The sequence below is a fragment of the Ictalurus furcatus genome, chromosome 22 (assembly GCF_023375685.1).
Source record: "Ictalurus furcatus strain D&B chromosome 22, Billie_1.0, whole genome shotgun sequence".
Lineage (NCBI taxonomy): Eukaryota > Metazoa > Chordata > Actinopteri > Siluriformes > Ictaluridae > Ictalurus > Ictalurus furcatus.
This window is the reverse complement of record NC_071276.1, coordinates 3,879,236-3,890,999: the sequence shown is the minus strand read 5'-3', so window position 1 is coordinate 3,890,999 and position 11,764 is coordinate 3,879,236. Positions and strand designations below refer to the sequence as shown.

Here is an 11,764-nt window from a genome sequence, read left to right as displayed (position 1 = left end):
AAATAAATAAATAATAACAGCAAAATTGTGTCCTATAGAGCGAGAACGTTTCAGACTTTGACTGTAGGAATAAAGAGAATATATGATTAGGAAAGAGACAGAGAGCTGTATAAGTGTTAAAGGGAAAGCCGGGTGGAGATGGAATGTGCTAGAGAGACAGAGCAGTCGAGAAAGAGAAGGCGGCACTAGAGAGAGAGAGAGAGATGGAAGGAAAGAAGGATGGAGAGAGGGAGATAACAGGATGCTGTCCATCATTGTCGCGGAATAGCACCATGCTGCTTGCAGCTCCAGCGAAACTGTGCTGATGCTGGCGGAGCGAGAGAATCAATCGATTCATGCGATCGGTATCGGGCCGCGGGACATTAAACCAGCGACACCGCTGATACGTTCATATCGACGGGTCCATTTCTCAGCTCGCCGCTCTCCTGCCGAGCTTTAAATCTGCTTTTCCACAGCGCCGTGATTAGTCGGCTTGTTTCTCAAACGAGGATCGATCTTTCTCGGTGTTTTCTCTGGCTACGTTAAGTCCCCGAGTCGAACTCTCCCTTCGTGGACTTGCCGCTCACCACTTCCGCTCGGTTGGAACCCGGTTCGAATCGTTTACCGGTTTGTTCGATAATTCCCGAGGGATCGACCCGGCGTCAGTGCAGACTTACAAAGTCCTTACAGGAAACTCATCAACAACATATCAACGGTGACATTTATAATCTGCGTTCATTCACTCGTACCAGTCCGTATATGTGTTATTAGGAGAAATATATTTAAACCATGCATTAGAACTGGATCTACTCTCAGCGCTGACATTGCAGCGTATAACTGTTCAAAACCCTCCACCACATAGACTTTCTGTAATGTTTAAAATGTTCCCCAAACTTTAATAGTCATGTTATTAGCATGTCTTTGGTTTTTTAAAAAAACCCAAAAACAACAGCAGCAAATTGGGTTTAAATTGGGTTTTATTGGATTTCAGCGCCTCTGATGTTTCTCTCGAGCGTTCCCCACTAACACTGCTCTCTCGACCATGTGTCCACCAACACACAACTTAATAAGATGCAGTTTTACTGCAGCTTCGGTCGATACTTCTCTAACTGAGCTAATTAAGGAAGGAAATAAAAACTCTGTGGCAGTCATTAAATAACTCTTGGGTTTCATTTTTGCCAGAACAGAAAGAGCACATTTTGCAATCGTTCCCATCTATTTTCTGTACCGCTTATCCTACACAAGGTTCGCTGGGAGCCTGGGGACTATCCCAGGGGACTCGGGGCACAAAGCAGGGAACACCCTGGACGGGATGCCAAGCCGTCACAGGGCGCATTCACACACTGCGGACTATTTAGAGATCCCAATGTCTTTGGACTCGGGGGAGGAAACCGGAGGACCCGGAGGAAAGTACGGTGTCAGGAATCGATCCCCTCATCCCAGACAAGTAAAATAACACAGCAGTAAAGCAGATAGAAAACCTCCGTCGTTTAATTTAGTCACGTAATAAAGTGCGTGTTTAGCGAATGGAATCACACAGCGTTTAACCGACTTGCGGTGTGACTAGCTCAGCTGAGATTGGTGGATTGGTTAACCAGCATATATTCACAGAAACACAACCAGCGTTGCGTCTCATCATCACTCCACAGCATCTAAAATGCTGGGTGGATGACTCAGCATTCACTGGTCCTATTAGCCACGCCCCCTAGAGTAGCATTAGTCCTTGAGTCCTACTGGACTGATGGGCAGAAAGGAAGAACAAAAACAATTCCAGTTTGGTTCCAAAGGTTGTGCAGTGAAAAAGAACACATAAATTGTAGTTCCCCTACAGGTAGTGTGTGTGTGTGTTTAAGAAGTGCCAGATTTTGGCCATTGCGCTGCCTTCATGTAACTCTATTATAGCCCTCCATTTATAGAATAATATCAGGGCGAGCGTATAAGGGGAGTGTTCTCGACTAGAGTCTACCTCTCACTCCGTGTGGGTGTGTGTACAGTATGTGTGTGTGTGTGTGTGTGTGTGTGAGAGACAGAGAGCGTATAGTGTACGCCGGCACTGCAGTACAAAACACTCTACTGCCGATTTGTGGGCAAATATGATGAGAATGTGTTTGTTGTTGTCTTTTTTTTTTTGTAGCGTGTATACATGTATGTACGATTTCGTTTGTGAGGACTAAAAAGACCAAAATATCATACAAATAAGTCCCCAACAAACAGGTTTTCACATTCTTTAACAAACAAACAAACAAACAAACAAAAAAAGCCAAATTATTTCCTTCTGGTTACTGAGATTAAGATTAGATGTAGGAATAGCTGGATCTATAGCGCAAATGAAAGGTCCTCATGAAGATAGAAAAGTGTGTGATGGCTGCTGAAATTGTAACACGGTTGCGCAAGAAAGACAGATAGAGAGAGAGAGAGAGAGAGAGAGAGAGAGAGAGAGAGAGAGAGAGAGAGACAGACCGAGAGAGAGAGAGAGAGGCAGACAGACAGACTCTCAGTATAACTGCATCTACACCAAGAACACACACGGAGATAGCTGCTTTCTAATATAGATCAAGAATCCATACAGGTAACTTTTTTTTCCTCATCATTTATCAAAAAAATACAAGATAAAAGTAAGATTTTACTCAGTTTATTCTAAGAATACTTTACTTATAATCAGTTTCACGTATTAGCGCAGAACGTTCTCGGTACACTCTGAGCAAAATGTCGCATCTCATGCACGTCTGGCATCTTAAATCCAAAAGAATGCACGCAATGAAGTATGGACATCTTTTCAGCTTGCTTACTGGATCATCTAAAATGATTATATTTTTTTATTATTTATTTATTTATTTATTTATTTTACAGTAGCGTTCAAAGGTTAACGTTTTTTATTTTATTTTATTTGACATTTTTACACACCAGAAGAAAATAGATTCGGTTAATGTTTATTTACAAAGCATATCATTTTTTTAAATTTATTTAAAAACTGGCTTTCAAAATTAAAAAAAAAATCACTTTTATCACACTGTTAATAATCGTTTCTTAATGAGCACAGAAACACGATCTCGACTTCATCGTCGCACGTGATTGTCCCAACTTGCCGGGACTCGTTGATTTAAGTCTGTGATGTAATATGATTGGCCAGATTTATATGTAGGGTTTGATATGAAAAGTTAGAACTAGACTATTGCACCATACCGTATAATAACGCCGACTTTATATAAACACGATGAATTACATTGTTAATAGTTATAGTATATAATTATAAATTGCATCCATCTTGTACTAGTTTGATAGTTTGTTAATAATGAAGTGGACACCTGGAGTTTATTATGTACACAGAGCAAATCTAAACAACGTACTAAGCAAATTAGAACTAAGCGGCGTGACAGTATTTTTTTTTTATTATTAAAACAGTATGTTTGAACGCTATGAAGGTATTATAAACATATGGAGGTTTTCATGGTATTGCTAGGGACGCTGTGCGGACATATAGCGAGAGGTGTACCAGATTATAGTGTTATAGTGTACAGCTTGAATCGCTAAATTTGAATAAATTTGGAGAAATGGTGGCTAAGTGGTTAGCACTTTCGCCTCACACCTCCAGGGTCCGGGGTTCGAGTCCCGCTGGGGCCATGTGTGTGTGGAGTTTGCATGTTCTCCCTGTGCTGCGGGGGTTTCCTCCGGGTACTCCGGTTTCCTCCCCCAGTCCAAAGACATGCATGGTAGGCTGATTGGCGTGTCTAAAGTGTCCGTAGTGTATGAATGTGTATGTGAGTGTGCCCTGTGATGGACTGGCACCCTGTCCAGGGTGTACCCTGCCTTGTGCCTGATGCTCCCTGGGATAGGCTCCAGGTTCCCCGTGACCCTGAAAAGGAGTAAGCGGTGCCTGATGCTCCCTGGGATAGGCTCCAGGTTCCCCGTGACCCTGAAAAGGAGTAAGCGGTAGAAGATGGATGGATGGATGGATAAATGTAGGGGGACCGGTCGTAGTTCAGCAATTGTAGTTTTCTAAACATGAACTACCTTGGCTTATATATTCTTTATGGCCAGTCATCTCTGGTCTGATTTGCGAACTTGCGAACATGGCTTGTTTAGACAAATACGAGTCGACAATGAATACTTAAACAGAGTTGAAAGATGATGCGTTTATTCTCCCAGCTTAATGGGATCTATTCAGAGTCTATGGTGCTAGTCAAAAGACACTGTCGCTGAAGATTGGAAAACAGCTGGACGATTTATTATATATATATATATATATAAATCTGATTCTTGTTTTTAGCTGATAGGAGCCGATGCGCTCTTGTGAAGCCACCCCAAGGTTCGATGTGTTACACTTTCTGGAATGATTTTCTGCTCACGACGTTGGTTATAAAGAATAGTTATTTGAGTTACCGTAGACTTCCTGCCAGCTCAAACCATTCCGGACATTCTCCTCTGGTTTTTATCATTAACAAGGTGTTTTCATCCATAGAAATGACACTCACTGGATATCTATTGTTTTTCCACACTATTCTTCACAACTCTGGAGACTGGTGTAAGTGAAAATCCCAGGAGATCAACAGTTTCTGAGATTCTCACACCAGCCCGTCTGGTACCGAAAACCACGCCACGGTCAACGTTGCAGAGATCACATTTTTTCCCCCATTCTAATGTTTGATATTTAATTAACCGAAGCTTTTGATCTGGATTTGCATGAGTTGATGCCTGATACAAGCCAACCCGTGCATGATCCAATCCAAGCTTTAGATAACACACGTTTCAAACCTGCTCGATTTCAGCCTGAAGACCCAATGCAACGTCTTGTGCAGTTCCTGAAACAGACTAACAAACCATTAACTATATATATGTGTGTGTGTGTGTGTGTGTGTGTGTGTGTGTGTGTAAGCTTCCCTTACTTGTTAGCTACATTACATTTACGGCATTTGGCAGTTGCCCTTATCCGGAGCGATTTACATTTATCTCATTTATACAACTGATGGTTAAGGGCCTTGCCCAGGGGCCCAACAGTGGTAGCTTGGCAGTTCTGGGACTCCTGACCTTCTGATCAGTCACCCAGAGCCTTTAACCATTGAGCCACCGCTGCCCCACATCATCCTTCTAGATTCAATGCAAAACTGAACAAAAATGAAATATTACAGCTTATCAACTGTTTCACGTAAACCTCTGTTTAGCCAAAATAATTTCTTTAAGAAATGTGCAGTTGTTTTTTTTTTTTTTTTTTTAAATCTTCGTGAGTCTTTTTATCTTCTCTGCTGACTGTCATGGGTCAGGTTCTGTAGCTGCTTAGTACCAGTGACAGGAAAATCTATTTCAACTTACACTTTCTATTTACGGCTCAATAACCTTCTCTAGCTCTATCTTAAAGCGAAGTCCTTTTCTTTCCATTCCTTTTTGTTTTCCTTCCTTTTCATTATTATTTTTTCCCTGTCACAGCACATGAACGCTGCCGCTGCTTATCCCACCAACTCTGTCACAAACCATCTCATCCACTTCAGGACCTACTTTGTGTGTGTTCACGGTGGTGTGAATGCGGGTCGCCGGTGATCTGCTGATTCATCACACCAGGGTTTCCCTGTACAAGCTAACCCAGAGGCCAGGTTTTTATAAGACCTGGGGTTGAGCGTGGGAAGGTCGGGGTCAGGGGGAGAGACCTGAGCACTAAATAGTTCAAACATTGTGCTCATTTTGGATTTTTCAAGGTGGATTTTTCAGTCATGCAGTATTTTTTTTTTATTCCTATTTAATGTACAACAGTCTTGTTGGTTTTCAGTGTTCAAAACTTTGGATCCTTTGTGGATTTATTTATTTATTTATTTTATTTTAGTGGTGTTCACTGCTCAAGTTGCTTTGGGGTGTGTTTGGTTTTGTGGTAATGCTTGGGGCTTTTATTTATTATTATTATTATTATTATTTTTTAGGATTTTCAGGTAATGCCAGGTTTGGGGTTTGATGCCCAAACTCTTTCCTTTGTCTCCTCAGGCTCAGAAATCGTGGATCGAGCGAGTCTTCAGCAAAAGAGAATGTGTGCACATCATCGTCAGCACCAAAGATCCCCATAGGTAAGACTCCTTATATTATATCCTTAGGTTCGACTAGAGAGTTGGATTAAAACGAACACAATGCAGTTTATTCGAATGGAACAGAGAAATGCGGGGGGATATATCCAATCTGGGAGTAAAATTAAATATTGATTGATTTAAAGAAAACCAGAGTTGGAGATGGAAAGGAATAGGTGATGACCTACCCTCTCAGATTAACTGTATTTCCAGAGCAGTGGTGGAAGAGCAGCATTCCATTTTAAAACCGTACTTCAAGTACACCAGGATACCAAAGTCTGAGTCCACTACAGTGAGGGTAGTGTAGAAAATGTCAACATTTCTCCATGTGGTGGGTTTTCCCAGTCTTCCAAGCATATAACTTAGAAACAAAGAGCTTTTGAGAAGTCCTTGAGGAATTTAAATATACTGTTTATAAAATATTTGTTGGGATGCCGTGTATTTCATCCAACAAATGGATGCTCCTAACACCTGGTGTAAATTCTTGTGTTTCTCACTTATTCGTTCAGGTCGTGTTCTTGGGTTCTTGTGTACTCTCTTGTTATTTTCCACTTTAGTTTAGTTCTTGTACTGGAGAATGTCACTATTTTTAATGGAGAGTGGTAATATGTTTGCAGAAGAGGTCTCAATACCACCCACATATCAAGCTAGCTCTGGTAACTTGCCAAGAAATGAACGCGATTTGAAAGCCACATTATTCATAGCAAGTGTATTATGTATTTCTGTGAGAAAATGGTATATATGTTCGCGGAATATTTGCTTAACGAGTTCAAGAAGTGAAATCTTCTTGCCAGGAGACTGCCAAGTTACGTCGTGTGCGATAGCCTGATAAAGACGCAGACCTTGTAGAAACTGGCAAGAATATTCTCTCCAGGACATCCTGTGTACGCTTGTGAGGAACATCGACTTAATATGGCTTTCTATGCATTGTTTTGATCATCCCTGTGGCGTTCAGCCAGAAGGAGCAAATGTTTTGAGTCTGCTACCAGAGCACATGAAAATTTATAGAACTGTGAAATTGGTGTTCAAGAGAAACTCCAGTCGACGGCAGTCAATCCTAATTAAGGACTTGAACAGACTTTACTTTGATATTAAATTTGATAATATTATAATACAAAGGTTGCAAAGTGTACTCATTTAAAAAAAAAAAAAAAACTCTCTGTAATAACTATGTCAGATTTTTTTTGGGGGGGGGGGGGGGGTGGTGAGCTAATATGACAGGAGTACAGACAGGTCAGATGGAGCTTTTTAATAGGCAGTCTGTCCAAATGAATGAACACTGTAGAAGAAATAATTGAGGCACATCGGCACACTGTGTGAATACTCCGGATCCACCACAACCCTAACCAGGATAAAGCACATCATAGGATGAAGATGAATGAAAAGAAACGAGAGAACATTTGCCACTGTCATGAGCTATTCACAGGCAATGATTCTGATATAAATGATGAAGACTAAAATGTTTCACAGAATTTGAAAACTTAAAGATGTAAAGGAAGTGGTTTTTTTTTGTTGTTGTATTTTAGGGCTTTTTCTCTGAACCCTGATAGCAAGATCAAAAACTTTAAAGTCCAAAAGTTTGAGTCCGCTAAAAATGTATACACGTCAGACAAATCACACAAACACACATACATCATAGAGTACAGTATTGAGTTTCTACCAGCTGTTAAGGCAGTTTTCAGAGTTAACACAGATATTCAAACCTCAGGCTATCTTTCTGGGGGGGCGGTTCTCAGTAGTGTGTAGAAGAATGTTCACATGTCCCCCCCCCGGCCAGGTGCTGCTGTGGCCGTCTCATCGGCCAGCACGTGGGCCTGCCCCCCAGCATCTCGTCCAATCAGAATGACAGATCAGAGCGCACGCTGAAGAGTGACAGCCTGCCTGAAAAATGGTCCATCAGCAAACACACGCAGCTGAGTCCCACCGACGCATTCGGCACCATCGAGTTCCAGGGAGGAGGCCACTCCAACAAAGCCATGGTATCTGCACACACCGCACACACACACACACACACACACACACACACACACACACACACACACACTCAGTACGAGCAGGAAGTAAGGACCTGTTCTAGTATTGATCAACTTTTCCTTAACAATATTGTATCGAAGCAGAATGCTAATGGTGGTTGAATGTAAACAGGAACAATGCAAAATAAATAAATAACTAAATAAAGTGTGTATAATATAATATGTGTATAATAAGTAACATTAATATGTACTGTATATAAACGTGAACATTAATATGCAGTCTAAATGAATACATTTTGTTTTTGTGCTTTGTGATTGGTCAGTATGTGCGTGTGTCGTATGACACCAAAGCCGACCTGCTGCTGCACCTCATGACTAAAGAGTGGCAGCTGGAACTTCCTAAACTGCTCATATCTGTGCACGGAGGCTTGCAGAACTTCGAGCTGCAGCCCAAACTCAAGCAGGTGTTCGGGAAGGGCCTGATCAAAGCTGCCATGACGACCGGAGCCTGGATCTTCACCGGTGGAGTCAACACCGGTGCGTTCACGACGCAGATTACTTCTTTGAAAACCTCTAATGGTTTCGTACGGGATTTCTCCTGGGGGAAATTTCCAATACGTTCTATACTTTTGAGTATATCCACCGTTATTAAGATGTTGAGAGGAGTTCACCGAGGGATTGCCAGACAGCTCTGATTGATGTTTAATTACACCACCTGAGAGGTGGAGGTGGCTGAAAATCAGTTTAACGTTTAATTTAGGCTTTTTCGAGAATTGCTGTCGGAATCCATGTCAAATTGTCATGCGATGGAGTCAGAGATGGATGCAAATATAGTTTAGGAACAGTCAAATAGTCAGGCGATCAGCAAAGAACAATACAAGGGCGAATCCGAAAAACAGATAGCAAGGCGACCCAACATAGAACCAAATATCCAGGAGGTTGAGCTGGAGCTGATCCAACTCCTCCTATAAGCCTAACCCTAAATCCTTTAACCTACACAACACTGATAATACATTTATCCAGCCTGAAACACACTGAGGTCTCTCCACTACCAAGGCTATTGGCTCAACTCTTCACAGGTAGGAGCTGGATCAGGTCTGACTTCACCAAATTGGCTTTTCGTTCCGCAGCAAGGCTGGAAGAACTCTATAGTCACAGTTGAAAGCAGTACAGATGTGTGACAGTAAAAAAAAAAAATGTGTTCACCAAAGATTGTTAATTTATAATGTATAAATAACGCGTAGTCTATACCCGCTTTCTTTCTGCTTCTTAACCTGCAGGGGTTATCAGACACGTAGGTGATGCTCTGAAAGACCACGCCTCCAAATCCCGGGGCAAAATCTGCACCATCGGGATTGCCCCCTGGGGTATAGTAGAAAACCAGGAGGACCTCGTGGGCAAAGACGTATGTAATCATGCAATCATAATTCTGTACTACATATCCTGACATAAATCTCTTGTTTTGGTGTCCAAATACTATTGAAAACCCTGTTTCAGACGTTTCTACTGTAGAAAAATCTGAGGTATTTGCATGTACATGCAGGTGATTTGCATAATCTGAATTGGGAGTGCAGGAAGAGTGACTAGTGACAGGGTCGAGAGTGACGCGACCCTGAATATGTGTAACTTTCCTCACATAAATATTGGCATAGCTTTTGGACTTTATTTGCCAATTTTGAATATGGCCAAAAGTAGTTACATAATATCTTTCAACATCTTTTCAACTCCTAGCATAGTGGTACTGCTTTGTAGCACTGATTTCAAAAAAATGTAAAAGAAAGAATAATCTATTTAAGACATTCATGTATTCTCTACATACATTATGTAATGACACAAATGTGTTGAATAATTGAACTGCTATGAGCTATTTAAGTCCCACAGGCTCAGATAAGAAACACACACTTATCTGTTATTTATGGCCGCCCATTTCTACTAACTCTCTTCATATCTTATTCTCTCATTCACTCACAGTTCAGATTCTTTTCCTGAAGTCGACTGTCATATGGTTAAAAGAGAAAGTGAAGAAAAAGAGACAGCGAAAATTACCATAAAATATTTCTCTCCCCTCTTTTCTTTCTCTCGGTCAGTGTCATTCTGAAGTCGTAGACCGGAAAAGACTCTCGTTTTGACATACAGTACATCCGGAAAGTATTCACAGCGCTTCACTTTTTTCCACATTTTGTGATGTTACGGCCTTATTCCAAAATGGATTAGATCCGTCATTTTCCTCAAAATTCTACAAACAATACCCCATAATGACGACGTGAAAGAAGTTTGTTTCAAATCTTTGCAAATTTATTAAAAATAAAAAACAAACAAACAAAAAAAAGCACATGTACATAAGTATTCACAGCCTTTACCATGACACTCAAAATTGAGCTCAGGTGCATCCTGGTTCCACTGATCATCCTTGAGATGTTTCTACAACTCGATTGGAGTCCACCTGTGGTAAATTCAGTTGATTGGACATGATTTGGAAAGGCACACACCTGACTATATAAGGTCCCACAGTTAACAATGCATGTCAGAGCACAAACCAAGCCATGAAGTCCAAGGAACTGTCTGTAGACCTCCGAGACAGGATTGTATCGAGGCACAGATCTGGGGACGGGTACAGAAACATTTCTGCAGCATTGAAGGTCCCAATAAGCACAGTGGCCTCCATCATCCGTAAATGGAAGAAGTTTGGAACCAGCAGGACTCTTCCTCGAGCTGGCCGCCCGGCCAAACTGAGCGATCGGGGGAGAAGGACCTTAGTCGGGGAGGTGACCAAAAACCCGATGGTCACTCTGACAGAGCTCCAGCATGTCTCTGTGGAGAGAGGAGAACCTTCCAGAAGAACAACCATCTCTGCAGCACTCCACCAATCAGGCCTGTATGGTAGAGTGGCTAGACGGAAGCCACTCCTCAGTAAAGGAACACGACAGCCCACCTGGAGTTTGCCAAAAAGCACCTGAAGGACTCTCAGACCAAAGATTAAACAAAGATTGAACTCTTTGGCCTGAATGGCAAGCGTCATGTCTGGAGGAAACCAGGCACCACTCATCACCTGGCCAATACCATCCCTACAGTGAAGCATGGTGGTGGCAGCATCATGCTGTGGGGATGTTTTTCAGCAGCAGGAACTGGGAGACTAGTCAGGATCGAGGGAAAGATGAATGTAGCAATGTACAGAGACATCCTTGATGAAAGCCTGCTCCAGAGCGCTCTGGACTTCAGACTGGGGTGAAGGTTCATCTTCCAACAGGACAGTGACCCTAAGCACACAGCCAAGATAACAAAGGAGTGGCTACAGGACAACTCTGTGAATGTCCTTGAGTGGCCCAGCCAGAGCCCAGACTTGAACCCCATTGAACATCTCTGGAGAGATCTGAAAATGGCTGTGCACCGATGCTCCCCATCCAACCTGATGGATCTTGAGAGGTCCTGCAAAGAAGAACGGGAGAAACTGCCCATAAATAGGTGTGCCAAGCTTGTAGCATCATACTCAAAAAGACTTGAGGCTGTAATTGGTGCCAAAGGTGCTTCAACAAAGTACTGAGCAAAGGCTGTGAATACTGATGTACATGTGCTTTTTTTTGTTTTTCATTTTTAATAAATTTGCAAAGATTCCAAACAAACTTCTTTCACGTTGTCATTACAGGGTATTGTTTGTAGAATTTTGAGGGAAATAATGAATTGAATCCATTTTGGAATAAGGCTGTATCATCACAAAATGTGGAAAAAGTGAAGTGCTGTGAATACTTTCCGGATACACTGTATACTTTT

The 11,764-nt window shown here is 41.9% G+C and overlaps 1 protein-coding gene across 1 annotated transcript in view; it reads left to right on the top strand.

The window, feature by feature from the left end:
* trpm3 (transient receptor potential cation channel, subfamily M, member 3) overlaps nt 1-11,764 on the top strand; it is a 149,068-nt gene that overhangs the window by 63,900 nt on the left and 73,404 nt on the right. The window contains exons 2-5 of the mRNA XM_053610758.1: nt 5,947-6,026; nt 7,801-8,002; nt 8,320-8,533; nt 9,277-9,401. Coding sequence (XP_053466733.1) covers nt 5,947-6,026; nt 7,801-8,002; nt 8,320-8,533; nt 9,277-9,401 — 621 coding nt within the window. The remainder of the gene's footprint in view (nt 1-5,946; nt 6,027-7,800; nt 8,003-8,319; nt 8,534-9,276; nt 9,402-11,764) is intronic.